Below are 19,162 nucleotides of genomic sequence, written 5' to 3'. Positions count from 1 at the left end.
GTATCCTGCCAAAGTCTCTAATAAATGTGACTCACGGAGGTAAAACCCTAGCACAAAATCTGAGAAAAATGGTTTCTACAGAACCATAATTCCATCAGACAAAAAACACAAATAGTCATACTTTGTGGCTTTGCTTAGAATGATGCTGAAACATTGTTTGACTTATGAATGATTCCTTTTTTAAGGAATCATTTTTTAAAAGCCTGGTCCTTTTTTAAAAACAGAGAGCATGGTCCTAGAGCAACACCTTCACTTTTGAGGAGGAGGCTGTGATCAAGACTCAGCAGGAATACCGTGTACAGGAGAGAACAGAAAAAAATCATAAGCAAGGACCAGAGAAAGAGACCTAGGCAAGACTATGGAACTCTCCCTGATGAGCAACTACGTCAATAACACTATGAAGAAGGCAATAATACATAGTGAACAGCATTCAGCCAGTTTTAGGTAAGACTATAGGATAATGCAGAGGTTTATATGTCACTTCTGCCCATCACTCTGTGATCACATTCAGATGACAGATGATCTTTACCTCTTACAAATACATAAAAATGAAATTGCTTCAAGTTTCAAAAAGCAAGTTAACTGACAAAGAGTACAAAAATCGCCAAGTGACCTATTGGATTGTCAGGTGCATTTCAAAGTACAAACAGGAAAAATATCAAGGTAAAAAAACAAATCTCCTGCCCCAACATAAAGTACTAAACAGTGTCAACACCTATATGTCAACATGGGAGGTTGAAACGAAGATTCAGACCTCTGTTCTCTAAAGGCAGTATTTTCCAGTGTTAAAGTGGTTGTGAATCAAAAGCAAAATGCAAAAATCCACAAACCCTGGACCCCAGTCAAGGAGGCAGCTGGAACACTGGCCACTTGGGATCTGGTGTATAGTGTGGGGGCAGGAAAACTGTTGCTTATTGCTCTCCATTGCTCCCTACTCACGTAAACTCTGAAGCAAGACCTCGGGACACCTCTTAGACACTCCCTCAACTTTCTCTAAAATGTCAGGACAAAGCCCATGCTGATCACATCATCACTCTCCTGAGTTTCACTTTAGTAAATTTTAGGTTTCCTCGACATAACTGTGAAGAGACTGAAAAAGGTAACTGTGCCCTTCATCTTTATGGAGCTCTGTAGTAAATAATTTAGAAACAAAATTTCATCATGTGATAAGTCTTTGAAAGTCAAGTTACTCGACTGTCCACTTAATAAGACTCACTTCCCACAGATCTTGGACTGACAGTCGTCTATATTCTGCCTACACAGCTTTAGTGAAGGAGAATACAGAGCAGCCTACACAACGCTACCTGCTGCACAGGCACTAGAACAGGACTGGCACTGGTCTGAATGCCCTCTCTGACATGTACTTAGCTGTGTGACCTGGCAAAGTTCATTTTTCTAAGCCTCATTTTCTTTATCTAAAAATGGGATAAAAATAGTTTATGGTAGTAGTTAACAGCCTGGGCTGTAGAGTTGAACTGCCTGCATCTGCCATCTACTAGTTGTTTAAACTTGGGCAAGTTTAATCTCTGTAGGGTTTTCTCATCTATAAAACGGCAATAACAACAGTATCTACCTCATACAATTTTCTGATCATTAAAGGAGACATGTGTGAAGTTCCTGGAATAGCTACTGGCATATACTAAGCACTCCATAAACATTAGTTGTTACATTTATTATTTTATGCCAGAAAACTGTTACATGCTTTATGGAACATGATATGTTTAAAGCTATTAGCATAATGTCTGCCACAGAGTTGAGAGCTTCATGATGTTGGCAATTATTATCATTACTATCTGTCATCTTCACCTTTTGGTTTTAGTTTAGCCTACTGGAGCCACAGAGATCAAATCTGTTCCCTCTTCATTCTGAACGCCCCTCAAATATTTAAAGAAACCCACCGCATCATTCCACAGATTTCTCTTTTAAAAGCCAAACTATACAGACACTAACAAAGAGAAGATAAACAAGAAGGCATGGTTCTCAGACCTTCTGACATCCTGATCAGCTTCATCTAGGGATACTGCAGTTTGTGACCCTCTCAAAACATGGCACCATCAAACACCAGCTATGATCTGACCAATAAAAATTCCATGGAATATACCTGGGTTATGAAGTAACCTGCGCAACAAACCCCCATGACACGTTTACCTGTGTAACAAACCTGCACTTGTACCCTGAACTTAAAAGTTTAAAAACAAACAAACAAAAAATTTTTTAAAGGCCGGGTGTGGTGGCTCATGCCTATAATCCCAGCACTTTGGAAGGCCAAGGTGGGTGGATCACCGGAGGTCAGGAGTTCAAGACCAGCCTGGCCAACATAGTGAAATCCCATCTCTACCAAAAATATAAAAATTAGCCGGGCGTGGGAGCGGTGGCTCACGCCTGTAATCCCAGCAGTTTGGGAGGCCGAGGTAGGCGGATCACAAGGTCAGGAGTTCAAGACCAGCCTGACCAACATGGTGAAACCCCGTCTCTACTAAAAATACAAAAATTAGCCAGGAATGGCTGCATGTGCCTGTAATCCCAGCTACTCATGCGGCTGAGGCAGGAGAATCACTTGAACCCAGGAGGCCGAGGTTGCAGTGAGCTGAGATCACACCACTGCACTCCAGCCTGGGTGACAGAGGAAGACTCCGTCTAAAAAAAAAAAAAAATTTAGCCAGGCGTGGTGGTAAGCACCTATAGTCCCAGCTACTCGGGAGGCTGAGGCAGGAGAATCACTTGAATCTGGGAGGCAGAGGTTACAGTGAGCCAAGATAACGCCATCACACTCCAGCCTGGGCAACAGAGCAAGACTTGGTCTCAAAAAAAAAAAGGAAAAAGAAAAAACAGAATTTAATGGAACTATCAAGTCCCATGACCTAGATACATGATGAGTACCCCTCATCCAAAATGGTTGGGGCCAGAAGTGTTTCAGATCTTGGAATATTTGTATTATATACTTACTAGTTCAGCATCCCTAATCTGAAATCCAAAATGCTCCAATGAGCGTTTCCGTTGGGCATTACAATGGCACTCAAAAAGTTTCCAGTATTGGATCATTTCAGTTAGGGATACTCAACCTGTACTGTAACTAGTTTCTACAACCTGGGTATTACAGTTATTAATGTAAGCTAAGTATGTATTGGCATTTTGAGTAACTGCATCACACTGTTACAAAATATCAACATTCCAAGAACTAAAATATACACATTTTTCCCTACTTACTGCTACTCAAATGGAAAGATAAATCTCTCTAAATCTTATATTACTTAATTCAGCTCTCTAATCTAAATCTAAACGTTTGTTTTTATCCCTCTTCAAACCTGATTTAGGATATCTACTAGAGTTCTGAAATGAATAGACCTGCCTAAATTGGTGGTAGTTTTCCACTTTAATCAGAGGACATGGCACTACTAAAAATGACATGCTCTTCCTTCCCCCAATGTATACTAGTGACCCATCTTCCCTTTGATAGTCAAAATCAACAGAAAGTGGATAAGTATCCCCATTACATCCAGCCATATCACAAACAAAAATCTGTCACCAGCATGGGGCCAGCAGCAGAGTCCTGTGTCATTTCACTCAAAAGCTTTATCCAAGTTAACATGTGATTTTAGCTGTGTACTCAAGAAAGAATGTGCAATAAATTAATTGTTGAAGCTGGGTGATGGGAATGTAGGGGCTCTTTCTACTATTTTCTCTACTTTGTGTATATTTGAAAATTTACACAATAAGAGACAAACAAAAAATAAGGATGTAAATATCAGAAGAAACAAAGAATTAAGTGTTCCTTTGGAGAGCAAGACTGAAATACAGGAAGGAATTGGGAAGAATTATCTTTCCCTTTAAGCGTTAGCACTTTTTGATGTTTTATACATATGTATATATTATTTTCATAAAAATAAAAATAAAGGGGGAAAAAGGAAGCAAATCAAGAAAAACTCAGCCTCTCCCAAAATCACCATGGACATACAATGTTTTTAATGTTATCAAACGATATCCACTGCAACAAAATCTGAGACTTCACTTCATTTAGACAAAAAATATTTAACACAGATGATAAAAACTATGTATGTACGCATTTGTATCCATAAAGTATAATCCGTCCACATCTTAAATTGACTGTAAGTGTAAAATATTTTTTACAGAAAGCCTCTAGAAAACAAATCTCCTGGAGATTGCCTGACCCTTAATTATCAAGTACATTTAATAACTCAAATGGTATTATACATTTAGAGTTAGTATAATATTTGAAATAAATAATATCTAAATATTTTCATTATACTTGTTTATAAAACCTACTTGGTAAGTGATTGAGCTTTCTGTTGTAGAAAAGTATCCCTGTGTATTTTAATGGCTTGAAGACTTTTTCTGTCTAGAAGTTTGGCAGCTGCTGGTATTTTCTGGATCAGAAAACTATCAGGAAACCAAATAATATTAGCGGTTAGAGTGATGGCTGGTACCTAAAATAGAAAAGGGAAAAGGGGAAAAATCATTAAATGCAGGCTAAACAATAAGCTTTTTAAAAGTTCTGTAATACACATGGAAGACAATTCATTTCAAGAAAAAATAACAAAAATACTTATTAATATATTATGAGACAAATATCTTTCACTGTGGCAGAGTTAAGGCATTTCTACATCTGGTGTTGAGCATGACAGTTTTATTCCCCTAAGTATGAAATAACACACACACAACACACCCTCTCATGGATTGTCAGATAAAAAAATGCAACAAGTAAATAGAAACTTGAATCTTCATGTCCTTTAGTTTCATTTTATATAAGTTTTTAAAAAATTGGCTGGGTTATCATAGTCACTATCACTCGATGTTACACATAAACTAATCTTTCAATTTTGAAATCAGGTGCCACATTATGAAAATAACAAAGACACAAAAAGAAATATATTTTAAATTTCTTCATCTTCAGTAATGAAAATCAGTGGCAAAGAAAACGAAAAGAAAAAAGTAGTATTAGTACCACTAAAAGAAAGTTAATGTACAGAACAAACCTGAACACCATCTACCAATACGTAGTAATATGATGTAGAAATATGATGTATTTTCATTCACTAAGTTACTTATTTCTGGAATACTTGAATTTTACAAGTGAATATTTTTAAATTATTTTTGTAAACAGGAATAAAATGCATTTTAAAATACTTAGTTTTACCTGCAATCTTTTTAATCTACTCAAATTGAAAAATAAGTTTCAAGTTCTTACCTTCTTACAAATGTCCAATAAAGACTTATAAAACTTTTTATCAATAGTTCGAAAAATCTGAAAGTGCAATACAAAGAGTCCACAAATTCCAACATATTTGTCTCTCTGGTCAATTTCAGAAGGTTCTCCTTACAAATCAATAACGTAAGAGAAAGCAGAACAATTACACTTCAATTATGCTTTAAGGAAATGCAAATTTTATAAACAAAAACCAAAAAATGAGATTTACATTACCAAGCTTGGCTTCTACATTTGCAAAAATTGACCGAATACTATGTGCAAATTCCTCAGCAAAAGTGCTATTTTTTGACACAGATACTCCTCCATTGAGAGAATCAAATTGTTGTTCTATACAGGCCTAGATAGGAAACATTTAAAGAGAAATTCAGACTCTCAATAATTAATGATTAAACATTGAAATATCATACACTAAATGTAGTGTATGATAAATTTCTATATTCATCATTTAAATTTTACTAAAACTAAAGCTCAGGTTCTTAATGAAATCTAATATTTAGATCTTTGTGAATGAAAAATTTGTATGTATTTATATTTTTGGGTACTAGTTATGTGAAAGTAATAAAACTGAATCCAAATCTATAATCCTGTATAAAGAAATACACACGATGTTCAGAGATGTATAGAAGATAAAGCATATTTTTTATTTTACTTTGCACTTTTATGAGTAGAATTTATGTTTACTGTTTACAATTACTTTCCTAGAACTTTATTATAGCATGTATAGAAATGTCTCCTAGAAAAAGAATCAGTAACAAAAAAATTATCTTGTTAACCTAATGAACTAACATTTAAATTAAGGCCGGGCGCGGTGGCTCAAGCCTGTAATCCCAGCACTTTGGGAGGCCGAGACGGGCAGATCACGAGGTCAGTAGATCGAGACCACCCTGGCTAACACGGTGAAACCCCGTCCCTACTAAAAAATACAAAAAAAAAAAAACCTAGCCGGGCGACGTGGCAGGTGCCTGTAGTCCCAGCTACTCGGGAGGCTGAGGCAGGAGAATGGCCTAAACCTAGGAGGCGGAGCTTGCAGTGAGCCGACATCGCGCCACTGCACTCCAGCCTGGGCGACAGAGCAAGACTCCGTCTCAAAAAATAAAATAAAATAAAATAAAATAAAAAAATAACATTTAAATTGATATACAGTTGACTCTTCAACAACATAAAATTAGGGCCACTGACCCTCGTGCAGTAAAAAATCTTCATATAACTTTTGCCTACCCAAAAACTTAACTAGTAATAGCATACTGTTGACCAAAAGCCTTATGGATAACATAAGTCAATTAACACATAAATAGATTAGTATCTGCATATATTTTACGCATTCATGACATACCTAACTTTTCCTCAGGTTTTTAAAATATTTCTAGGCTAAGCCATTTGTGTTCAAGTTTTTTTCAAAATGTTGCTAATGTTCAAAAAATTTTCTAATACATTTCTTGAAAAACAACCTGTATGACCCGTGCGCACTTCAAACCCATGTTGTTCAAAGGGTCGGGTCAACTGTAAACAAGAGTTGAGATTAATCGGTTAAAACCTGTGATCATGTAAAACACAAACTAAAGGTAACCTTGAAATATACTATAAATGGAATATAATGCAATTTCTGGTGGAACCTGCTCAAAGCAGCACTGTCCAACAGAACTTTCTGTGATGATGGAAACATTCTACATCTGTGCTGTCTGATATGATAACTAGCCGTGAACTATATGTGGCTATTAAGTACTTGAAATGTGGCTAGCGTGAGCAAGAAAGTGAATTTTGTATTTCATTTTAATGTATTTACATTTAAATAGCCACATGTAGTTAGAAGCTACCATACTGGACTGTGCAAACCCAAATTATATTCCCTGGGCCTAGGAAGAATTAAACAGACTTGTTAAGGGTTGTCTTAAAAACCTAAACCTGACGGGGCATGGCGGCTCACACCTGTAATCCCAGCACTTTGGGAGGCTGAGGTGGGCGAATCACAAGGTCAGGAGTTCGAGACCAGCCTGGCAAACATGGTGAAACCTCGTCTCTACTAAAAATACAAAAATTAGCTGGGTGCAGTGGCAGGCGCCTGTAATCCCAGCTACTCGGGAGACTGAGGCAGTAGGAGAATCATTAGAACCCGGGAGGTGGAGGTTGCAGTGAGCAAAGATCGCACCACTGCACTCCAGCCTGGGTAACAGGGCGAGACTCAAAAACAAAAACAAAAAAAAACCCCTAAACCTAGAGGTTAACAGCAAACACAATATAGGCACACCTCACAGAAACCACAGGCTCAGTTCCCAACCAGCACAATAACGTGAGTGACACAAATTTCTGAGGCAGGTGGATCACCTGAGGTCGGGAGTTTGAGACCAGCCTGACCAACATGGAGAAACCCCATCTCTACTAAAACTACAAAACTAACTGGGCATGGTGGCACAGGCCTGTAATCCCAGCTACTCGGGGGGCTGAGGCAGGAGAATTGCTTGAACCCGGGAGGCAGAGGTTGTGGTGAGCTGAGATTGCACTACTGCACTCTGGCCTGGGCAACAAGGGTGAAACTCCGTCTCAAAAAAAAAAAAGTTATATTTACACTATACTATAGTCTATTAAGTATGCAATAGCATTATGTCTAAGTATATTAATTTTAAAATACTTTATTGCTAAAAATGCTAACATCTGAGCCTTCAGTGAGCTATCATCTTTTTGCTGGCTGAGGGTCTTGCCTCAATGTTGATGTGCTGTCATCAGGCTTCATTGTTTCACTTACAGAGAACAGGCAGAGTAGAGTAATATAATTTTTAAGGGTCCTAAGATTTTCAGAATGGCAAATGGGCATTGGCTTTCCCTCTATGAAAGATGTAGATGGCATCTTCCAATAGAAGGCTGTTACAGCTACACTGAAAAATCTGTTGCTGAGTGTGGCCACTTCTATCAGTGATTTTAGCTAGACCTTCTGGATAACTTACTGGCTTCTACATGAGCACTTGCTGCTTCTGCACTTTCATGTTATGGAGACAGCTTCTTTCCCCAAACCTCATAAACCGACCTGTGCTAGCTTCAAATTTTTCTTCTGCAGCTTCCTCACCTCTCTCAGCCTTTAGAGAATTAAAGAGAGTTAGGGCCTTGCTCTGGATTAGGCTTTGGCTTAAACTAATGTTGTGGTTGGCTTGATTTTCAATTCAGTGCAACAAAACTGCTCATTCTCCGTATGAGCAGTAATGCTGTTTCGCTTTCTTATCATCTCTGTGTTTACAGCACTTTTGATTTCCTTCAAAACTTTTCCTTTGCATTCACACGTTGGCTAACTATTCTCAGCAAGAGGCCTAACTTTCGGCCTATCTCTGCTTTTTTTGTCCCCGCCCCGCCCGCAAGACAGAGTCTCCCTCTTGATGCCCAGGCTGGAGTACAACGGCGTGATCTTGGCTCACTGCAACCTCTGACTCCCAGGTTCAAGCGATTCTCCTGCCTCAGCTTCCCGAGTAGCTGGCATTACAAGCGCCTGCCATCACACCTTACTAATTTTTGTATTTTTAGTAGAGAGAGGGTTTCACCATCTTGGCCAGGCTCGTCTCAAACTCGTGACCTCACGTGATCTGCCGGCTCAGGCTCCCAAAGTGCTGGGATTACAGGTGTGAGCCACCGCACCCGGCCCTATCTCTGCTTTTGATATGACTTGCTTGCTAAGCTTAATCATGTCTAGCTTTTGATTAAGAGACATGAAACTCTTCATTTGAACACTGAGAGGCCACTCTAGGGCTATTAATTGGCTTAATTTCAATATGGTTGTGTCTCAGAGAATAAAAAGGCTTGAAGAAAGGGAGAAAGACGGGTCAACAGCCAGCCAGTTGATAAAGCAGTCAGAACACACACAACATTTATTGATTAAGTTCATCATCTTACAGGGCACTATTTGTAGCACCCCAGAACATTACAATAGTAACATCAGAAACCACTGATCACCGTAACAGCTATGATAATAATGAAAAACTTTAAAATATTGCAAGAATTACCAAAATGTGACAGACAAAGTGAACACAATGCTGTTGGAAAAATGATGATCAAAGACTTGCTTGATGCAGGGTTGCCACAAACCTTTAATTTATAGAAAATGCAATTACCTGGGAAATGCAATAAAGCGAAATGCAATAAAACAAGATATGCCTATACCTAACTACTCAGATTAGATGTTAATCCTCAAATATTGGTATCCATTTACATAATTTTTCTCAAACTCTTACTCTAGATACAACTAATACACTATTAATTTTGTTGGCTACTAGATACAGAAATATTTTAGTACTCTAACAATAATTTTAAGCCAAAGCACTTTTTAAAGAAAAATATATTTAACAGTGCATTATAAAAGTGGCCTACTGTAATTCTGAGCTTTGTCGTCTAATATGAGCCCAATTGTTACAGTCTGATACAGACCTACTTACCTGGAATATCATTCCATCCAGTAATTGCCCTTCTAGCTTCAGCAAGAACTTTTCAAATGGCTTTAGTTTTTCTTCCTGAATTCCAAATTTTGAAGGATTGTGATGGACGGATTTCAGTAACCTTGTGGAAATTAAGAGAAACATCTTAAATCCACCGAATAAATTCTTAAATTAAAAATTAAAAATGTTCCTGAAGTCAAAATTTTATCTTTGTATTTCTTGTTTGGCTCTACATATTTGAAAATTTGTTTTTCAATAATCCTAATAGATTTTCTTACGCTTTTTAATATCATCTTAAATTAAAATGCCTCATACCAGACATTTAATAAGTACATACCAGACATTTAATAAGTACTTATAACATGAATAAAATAAACCATGATCTAAAAAAATTCAGTGTATATAAAATAAAACCAAGCTCAGGAAAGAAAAACTGTCAGGTTGGGCATGGTGGCTCACGCCTGTAATCCCAGCACTTTGGGAGGCCAAGGCAGGCAGACCACGAGATCAAGAGATGGAGACCATCCTGGCCAACATGGTGAAACACCGTCTCTATTAAAAATACAAAAATTAGCTGGGCATGGTGGCGCACACCTGTAGTCCCAGCTACTTGGGAGGCTGAGGTAGGAGAATCACTTGAACCCGGGAAGCAGAGGTTGCAGTGAGCCAGTATCACGCCACTGCACTCCAGCCTGGTGACATAGTGAGACTCCGTCTCAAAAAAGAAAAAGAAAGAAAAACTGTCACCTGAATAGAACCCAAGCAAAAAAATAAATCTGAGTCCTAAGCTAGGCAAATTAACTTTCTACTACAAGAATTAGGATGCTTTATACAGATGTATACTTGTCCCAACAAACTCACATGAAATTAAAGAATGGTTACTGTATTCATAAAAATATTTGATATGAGCTTCTTCTAAATATCAATCCCCAGCTCTTTTAGAAAATCTGTATTATTTATATTTGTTTACTTTTTACTAACACAAATACATTAACCGAAGTAAGAGAACATTTTAAAATATTTTAATTGGTGTACCTTTTGTACATAGTCCAGTGGTCTTTCAGTGTGATATGATTATCAATAATTTCATCCAGGGTGAGCAAAACTGTTAGCAGTTCTCCCAAGTGCTCATACATAGTCTGTCAAAAAACCTTTAATGATTATCATTTAGTCACTAGTTAGAAGTTAAGCCTCATGTAGACGTTTAAAGTAAAATCATTTGGGCTAATTACTGAATTAGTAAAAGCAGTGGGTAAATCAGTTTATTCAGCTACAGGTTGGATCCTCAGAAAGGATTATTAGTCTTTTAGTCTTAAACAGAGAACACTTTTCTCTTTTTAAGATGAACAAAATTTCATCCTTAATTGCAATACTGCAGATTCATTTCATTGTCCAAAGAGATCATTTAGGGAATCTGCATTAAGGCACTACTGGGAAAAACAAAGTTACACTGATAATGGTTAATAATGACTCATCAACTTCACAGATGAAAGAGAACAAATGCAAACACACACACACACGTACACCCCTTTAAGAGAGTTGCTATGAGTGTCATACTCTCCAACCATACAAACTCCAAAGTAAAATACAGTAAAAATTACAGTTTTACAAGTCAAGTTAAATGTCTTTTACCTGAAAATGAACTCCAGTTGTCTCTATAATTTTGGGTGCAATCCTATAATAAAATAACAACCAAGTTAAAAAAAAAACAACTTTCCTTTTTGTCACAGTTTATTCTTATTTCAAATACTCACAGGAGCAGATGATCTTGGAATTTTAATATTTATCTTTATTAACGCTCTAGTCATTTAAAATTTAAGAGCGTCAAGTCCACTTTCCCAAGAAGAGAACTACCTTGTGCATACTATTAGGGTGGTGCAAAAGTAACTGTGAAAAAAAAACAGCAATAATTTTTGCACCACCCTAACAGTATTCTTGCCTATATCCCACTCATGGGTAGGGCTATGATGATAGATGACCTATGAATAACCTTACCCATTTAAACCCAAATGATGTATCTTGGGATGGAGGTAGAGAAATATTAAAAGTGGTATTCATATCTTTCTAAACTATTAGAATTTCTCAATTACCAACTATAATTTTTGTTATTCTATCCAAACTGGCCTTTAGGAATCAGTCCTCTCTTCAGTTGGGTTTGTTTGAGTCCTCATCCCTACTGAAAAACAGTGTATACTACTAGAATTATACCAAAGTCAAAAGTCAAAGAAAAATTCACTTCTACCTCTTACTCATTTTGCTCAACAAGTTTTAAACAGTACTTATAATATTAAAGCACATACAGATATTCCACAAGATAGAATGCATATTTTAAATTTAAACACAAAATTCAAATAAATTTCATCCTTCTAGGGCAGGGATAGGATGAGGGGGAGTCTTCCTAGAACTATCCATCAGGTACTGCAAGGGGTGGGGGAGCTATACTCTCATTCTCTCCTGCCATGAGAGCTTCAGTGAAAAGACAGAACATAAATACCTAACTGAGGTGGAAAATGGGAGAATAAGAAACAGTTAACACTCCAGTATAAAGAGTTACTATGCAGCATGGTATAGTAAGAAAAATGAATGTGCTGGTGACCAAAAGAACAGTGCCAAAATTGCTAGGGACTCTTGCTGTCTCTTCCAGGTCTCAGTTATCTCTTCTCATCATTAATAATCCCTAGACATAGAGCTAAACAAAGTTACTGTATTAATTAAATTGTAAGTATGGAAAAAAATTTTAAGTATAAAGAACCAATCAAATGTGAGATATTATTTTGCAGTAGAGCTACAAGGGCTCTATGAAAATGTGATCATTTTTCTTGATTTAGGGTAATGGTCCAATAGCAGCCAGGCGGTACCACCTCCTCAGTGGCATTAGCACCAATTCCATGAGGCTTCTTCTCCAAGCTCCCAGATTCTGGTAACCTCAATCTTTTCCCTTCTGTTTTCTGGATGGAGAGGTGGCATCTGTTTCCTCTGGATGACTTCACTGTTCTCTTTGTCCTTTCAGCCCTCCGACTCCCGTGTAACCAATTCTCCATATTAAATCCCCTCTTTTTAAATTTAAATAAATTTTACTGTGTATATTTAAGGTATATTTTACTGGGTATATTTAAAACCATTAGAACTACTCACAAAATTTCTTCAATGTAGATTCCCTAGCTCCAACCCTCAAGATTCTGTAGTCTAAGAAAAGTCTCAAGTGACTCCATTAGAGTCAGGCAACCATTCGTGTAAAGAGGAAAGGAATAAAGAGAGAGAACACAGAACATGTACTAATTCCATGTTAGCCTTCCTCTATATGGTCAAATTTCTTTAAGATTGTTCTGCAGACACTCTCATTCAGACAGATAATGGGTTCATTCACCATGGTGGAAATTGCGTCTTACTAACCTATGCATTATACACATCAAGTACTGTTTGAAATACCATAAGTGTTCAAAGAATGCTGAATGAAAGAAAAACTACTTCAAGTCATTAATTTTAGAAAGAACATTTTCTGCATCTCTATTATAAAAGCAAAAATATTTCTAAAATGCATTACTTGTTACTGATATAGAGGGCAGCCAACTGGTGGACTACATTCATCACCACTTCATAGCACCTCGTAACAAAACAAGACAGTTCCTGAAATGACAAGGTGGGTATATATTACAAAGTTGTTTTTTAAATCTCACCATTTTTTACTGAAATTTATGGTAACAACTCTAATAAAAACAAAACAGTTTTCCAATAAAGCCTCCAGTTAACCAAAACCCAGACGAGTTCAAGCATCCCTCAAGCAATCAACACTTAACTCACCTCCTGCATTCCAAGGTCATTCCTATCTCTTTATTCCCACTGCATTTCATTCATACTACTATCTCAAGTCTAATATTGTAGTTACTCATATAACTCCTAAATGATAGGTGCTGTCTCATTCCTTCTTTGAATATCCACTGCCTAGCACAGTGACTAACACTCACCTGCTTCTCAATAAATTTCTATCCTATTACATGAATAAACATCTGAGTGAATGAAGGAGCTCAAAAGCCACCAGTATAGAAAGTACAACGATGGCAGGAAGGGGTTTCCAGAAGTCACTGTAAAATAACTTCAAACATTAATCACCTGTAATCGTATGTATAAGCAGGCTTGGCACACAGCAAGTGAAATGTCGTATCACTTATCCTAGGGATACGTTTGTCATTAAATAATTAGTTCATATCTAACATACCCTAGACTTTCGAAAATCCATTTCAGAAGCTCTCGACTTTTAAACCTACAGAAACAGTGTGTATCTGAAGTATTTAAAACCTAATTAAAACTATGCTGATCTAAATTTTAAGCTCTATGAGAACAGGAATTTCTGTTGGTGTTGTGCACTGCTATATCACCCGCACCAGTAACAGTTTCTAGCATATACTAGGCTCACAAAACATATTTGTTGAATATTTAAAAATGGAATTTTTATGCAGCTGTGAGATCTAAAAATGATGTAAAGCATTTTTAAAAATTCAAATAAATAATGCATTTTATTCTTAGTTAGTTAGTTTTACATGTCCTATTAAACTTCTAAAACTTTAATAAAAGCAAAGAACAGAAAATGCAGGACAAATAGGAAGAACAAAGTAAAAAGGCAGAAACAAGCCCAGATATATATACAGACTATATACGATAGACCTACAAATAGAATAAATTAAGCAATTAAAAAACAGGTATTGTCAGACTGCATTAAAAAAGCAAAATTCAGATATATGTAGTTTTAAATAAACCCAACTAAATTAACATGACACTGAAGGGCTGCCAGAATGGAAAAAGATAAATCAAGAAAACGTTAACTAAAACAGAGCCAGGGCAGCATTATTATTATACTATCAGACAAAATAGACTTGATTAGCATCAGTACAGTAAATTGCTATGTATGTAAAACACATATACATAATCATATACACGTAATCATGAACATAGCTAAGGAAGGTCACAAATGATGATAATAGATTCAATTTACCAGGAATGATTAACAATTCTAAACTTGTACACACTGAATAAAATATCCTAAAAATGAAAAATGCAAAGTTTCCACATTTTCTGGGACCTTACCAACTATATTTTTTAGACACCTTGTTAGAAAAGAAGCCAGCAGCAGCTAGGCAGTGCCACCTCCTCAGAGGCATGGGCATCAGTTTTATGGGGCTTCTTCTCCAAGCTCCCAGATCCTGGCAATCCCAATCTTTTTCCTTTTTGTTCCCTGGATGTAAAGGAGGTATCCATTTCCTTTGGACTACCTCACTATTTTCTTTGTCCTCCAGCTCCTGGGTAACCAATTCTCTATATTGAATCCCCTCTTTTCTTATTTAAATAAATTTTATTGTGTATATTTAAGGTATACAACATGTTATGGGATGCATACCGATAATAAAAAGGTTACTATAGTGAAGTGCATGAACAAATCCATCATCTCACAGAGCTAACCCATTTTTTTTGTGGCAAAAGCAGCTAAAATCTACTCAGCATGAATGTCATGTATGGTACTTTTATTACCTGTAATCCTCATGTTGTACATTAGATCTCTAGACTTACTCATCTTATATATCTGCTACTTTGTATTCTCCAAACTATATCTTTTGAAATACTCTGCATGGAGTTTTCTAGACAGGACCCTGAATAACACATATCATAATATGAACAAAACCCTCTCAATTAGATCAATTAGATCAAAAAAAGTAGTAAAGATATAAAAGATTTGAACAGTATGTTAGCATGCCTAATTTGATGAAATATATCAAATCTTGTACTCAACAACCAGAAGGCAAGTAGGACTATGAGTATTTTTTCTTTAGCTTCAATTTTTGCTTTTTCACATTGTACATGCATTATTTTTATCATAAAGAGAGGAGGAAATAGAAGCTATTTTATTATTTTGATAAGAGTAAACCAAAGGATCTACAATCATTAAAACCTGGCAGCGATGAAAAGCTACCTAAACTGAAACAAGCTGTGAGAAGCATCCAGGGCTACCGCTCTAAACAACTTCATCATTGCTCATGTAACAGCTTAATTCTCTCCTCTCCATTAACAACTTTTCCGGATACAATTTGTCTTTTCCAGTGGGTACAAAGTTTAAATTATTTTAAAAGGCATGGTGGCAAGTTGTCCATAAACGAATATATACAAAGAAACTTATTTTGATAGCTTTTTCCTCTAAAAATATTTGGAAATCTTTTAGGAGTTATGATCTCCTAAACTATAATCCAATGCTAATTAAGTGTCTTATCCTCAGAGTACACATTTTTAGTATTTGAAGGTTTCAGAACTTTTTACATGTTGTGTAATTTACTCAAACTTTTCAAAGTAAAAGCTCAGTAGAAAATAAAAATCAGTTACCTGTAAGAATGAAATAAATCTCCCCATTTGAATTTGGCAATCACCTTCCACCATGCTGGCATTTGTAGCTGTAAAAGGCAACATGGGTAAGTATATTTCATTTTTTAAATTTAAACTCAATCAATACCAAAAAAGGGGGAAAAGCGTTTTTTTTCCATCAGAACATCTTTTACTAACAGAAAAATGAGACAATCATTAATCAAATAATTAGAAGTATCTGCTTCACTATTTAATGAATTCAAGGAAAATTCTCATCTAGCTATAATACTTCATAAAGTACAAAGATACCACAAATTTGATGCTGCTTCATCAGATTTTTTACCTGTTTACCAAAATACCAACAAAAAATATGACACTATTTTCTCACATTATATAATCATAGTAGTCCTAAAATTGTGTGTTAACTTTTTGTTCACTTCAACATCAAAAAGGCATCACATTACAATTTTGAATTTTAAACTTACCTCCTTCTCCATAAAACAAGAGACCATTGTAAAATTTAGTTTCAGCCTGTTTTTAAGAAAAAATTAAAACAATTTTAAAGGTTGTTTTGTTTCCAAATTTCTATGTTCTCTTAGATCTGTATATTTAGTAATAAACAGAGGGCTACATCGTTTAAATTCAAATTCATTTAAATTCAATTTAAATTCAAATTCATTTAAATTCAAATTCATTTAAATTCAAAACCTGCTTATAAAGCAATTCAATTTATCTTTAGAGTAACAAAAATATTACTGATACTCAAAGTAATATCCTGATTCCTTTAGCCTTTACTTCATCTTACCTGACCACCCTCACTGTCCCACATCCTCCCATTAGTTCATGGGAAATAAAGAGCAACCACATGGTATCAAAAAGCAAGAGAATAAAATACGAAGTCTGACAACTTCTACCAGACTTTTAATGGTTCTTGAGTAAGGAAACACAAAACTAAATGTGTTTTAAGAAAAAAAAAAAATCCATTTTCTCTAGATAGCCAGTATATATAGCAGGTAACACAAACTTTGGAGGTTTGTAAACCTAGATTCAAACTGTTGACTACCAGTAAGATGTTATGCAAGTAACCCTCTCTTTAAGCCTCAGTTTCCTCATCAATGTCTCACCTACCTCCTGGGGTTACTATAAGGGTTATAGTGTTAGCCTGGCGTTTTGTACATACTAAGTACTCAATGAATGGTAGTCAGTATTACTATTATGTTAAATAAATAATTCATTCAACATTCAATATTTATTGCACACGGTACATATATAAACACATACTTGCTTCTAAATGATGTGTTTTTAAAGTTTTAAGACAAGAATTCAAACAATTACCTCATATTTTAATTTCTTGATTTCACAACAAAGTGCAGCATAAACAGTGATGACTTTGTTTAAGACCTAGTTTCATGAGTAAAAACAAAATAAAAAGTAAATTGTAACAGATAGCTAAAACATTTTTTAAATAATTTTTTAGATTTAGGATTCTGTACCTTGTTTTCAGTCTTTATGAGTTCCAAAAGAGAAGACTGTTCATAAGGCAAAAGCTACAGAAACAAAGGAAAAGAACATTTCTTTTTAATTTGAAAAATAACCGAAATTTTAAATACACAAATTGAGACTAGCTTTATTCGAATGAAACTGTGTTAGATCCTGTACTCAACATTAGCACCATACCAACTACTTCATCCAAAACAATCTCATTAGACAACACATAAGAAATGGCCCACCATGACACAATCATGCTGTGACAACTCTAGTTGTCCTATGGAGCACAAGGTGGCTGCTTATGAGTGTAGTACAAGAAAATGCAAGGTAATAAGGTTAACAGTAACATCATTAAACTCTATTAGTTATGATCATGGGGGAAAACCTCTCATCATTTTTGAATTGTCTATGCAGCCACAAATTTAATAAGATACTGTAACTAAAGCGTCAAAATAAATTAAGAATGAAACAAGACAGAAAAAATGTATTTTCTTGTATAAATCCACGCTCAGAAACACTGAAAATATTGTGTGGAGTTCACTCCTAAAGCCCATTCAATTTCCACCTCTTCCTGATCATCGACTACATGTGATCTCTTTATTAAGTGAAATCTTAGATCTCCCTTCTGGTTACATACTAACAATTAACTATTTATGCAAGTAAGTTATTACATACCTTTTCTCATTAGGTTGTAATTTTTGTTTACAGATATTTTATCAGAGTTTGTGGCTTTTCCCAAAATACTAAGAACCTTGTATAGTAAAAACAATAAAACAACTGCCCAATAATAGAACTTAAACAGAGGTTCCAAAGAAAGCAACTAGGGAGATGGAGTCTGTCAGATAATTGTAAAGATTAGAATGCTTCTGTAGGAAAAAGATAAAAACTAAGAGATGATTTCACCCTTTTATAAAATCTGAGAGTTGAGACAAAAAACAGATTTTATAATCCTATCTAGAAGAGGCCCTTAAAGCCCAAGAGCAAGTCTTTAAAAAATCAACAAGTATTACTTAATGGAGAGAAAGCCCAACAGCATCTCTTTAAAAAATCAACAAGTGTTACTTAATGGCAAGTGACAGAGGTATGAAACTTATTACCCTCAGAGATAGTACAGGTAGAGAATGAGTTTCCTCATAGAGTTCCTATAACTTACACATACAAGGATTCTCATAGAAGTGTTGAAGAACAAAAAGAGACAATTACAAATTTGAGGGAAAGATTTTTAAAGTAAGACTAGGTCTATTCAGCCTGCAGGAAAGAAGTCAAAGGAAAGTAATTTCAGTTTACAAATATATAAAGTATTTGTGAGGCAGTTTAGGGTACTGGATAAGGGCACAGGCTCTGGAGCCAAGCTGCCTGATATTCATCATTTAACTAAATGTGTCACTTACTCGACTAAGTTACTTAAGTTTTCTATGCCTGAGTTTTCTCATGTACAAATGGAGATGACATTGTATCTACGTTATAGGACTGTTGTGGGAATTAAAAGTCAATGCTTGTCCTATAATGCAATACTAAAAAGATAACCCAATTTAAAAATGGGCAAAGGATGTGAACACACATTTCTCCAAAGAAAACAGACACATGGCCATAAGCACATGAAAAGATGTTCAACATTATTAGCCATCAGAAATGCAAATCAAAACCACAATGAGCTGTCACATTCACAAGGAAGAATATAATCAAGACA

General features: G+C 35.7%; 1 protein-coding gene across 9 annotated transcripts in view; it reads right to left on the bottom strand.

Annotated features, from left to right (window-relative positions):
* The window catches only part of WASHC4 (WASH complex subunit 4), a 62,522-nt gene that overhangs the window by 38,499 nt on the left and 4,861 nt on the right, over nucleotides 1-19,162 (bottom strand). For 7 of the 9 annotated variants that reach the window (XM_021922842.2, XM_021922845.2, XM_021922843.2 and 4 more), the window contains exons 3-13: nucleotides 17,478-17,531; nucleotides 17,320-17,385; nucleotides 16,470-16,515; nucleotides 16,006-16,073; nucleotides 13,184-13,266; nucleotides 11,272-11,314; nucleotides 10,675-10,778; nucleotides 9,640-9,760; nucleotides 5,441-5,564; nucleotides 5,207-5,334; nucleotides 4,285-4,445 (exon numbers count right to left, since the gene is read on the bottom strand). In XM_021922842.2, coding sequence (XP_021778534.1) covers nucleotides 4,285-4,445; nucleotides 5,207-5,334; nucleotides 5,441-5,564; nucleotides 9,640-9,760; nucleotides 10,675-10,778; nucleotides 11,272-11,314; nucleotides 13,184-13,266; nucleotides 16,006-16,073; nucleotides 16,470-16,515; nucleotides 17,320-17,385; nucleotides 17,478-17,531 — 998 coding nt within the window. Of the gene's footprint in view, nucleotides 1-4,284; nucleotides 4,446-5,206; nucleotides 5,335-5,440; nucleotides 5,565-9,639; nucleotides 9,761-10,674; nucleotides 10,791-11,271; nucleotides 11,315-13,183; nucleotides 13,267-16,005; nucleotides 16,074-16,469; nucleotides 16,516-17,319; nucleotides 17,386-17,477; nucleotides 17,532-19,162 lie in introns of those variants that run through there. The other 2 variants (XM_021922849.2, XM_009181582.3) reach the window with 1 other exon arrangement.

This window comes from Papio anubis, chromosome 9 (assembly GCF_008728515.1).
Source record: "Papio anubis isolate 15944 chromosome 9, Panubis1.0, whole genome shotgun sequence".
NCBI lineage: Eukaryota > Metazoa > Chordata > Mammalia > Primates > Cercopithecidae > Papio > Papio anubis.
The sequence above is the reverse complement of the archived record's forward strand: the minus strand, read 5'-3'. Positions and strand labels throughout refer to the sequence as shown.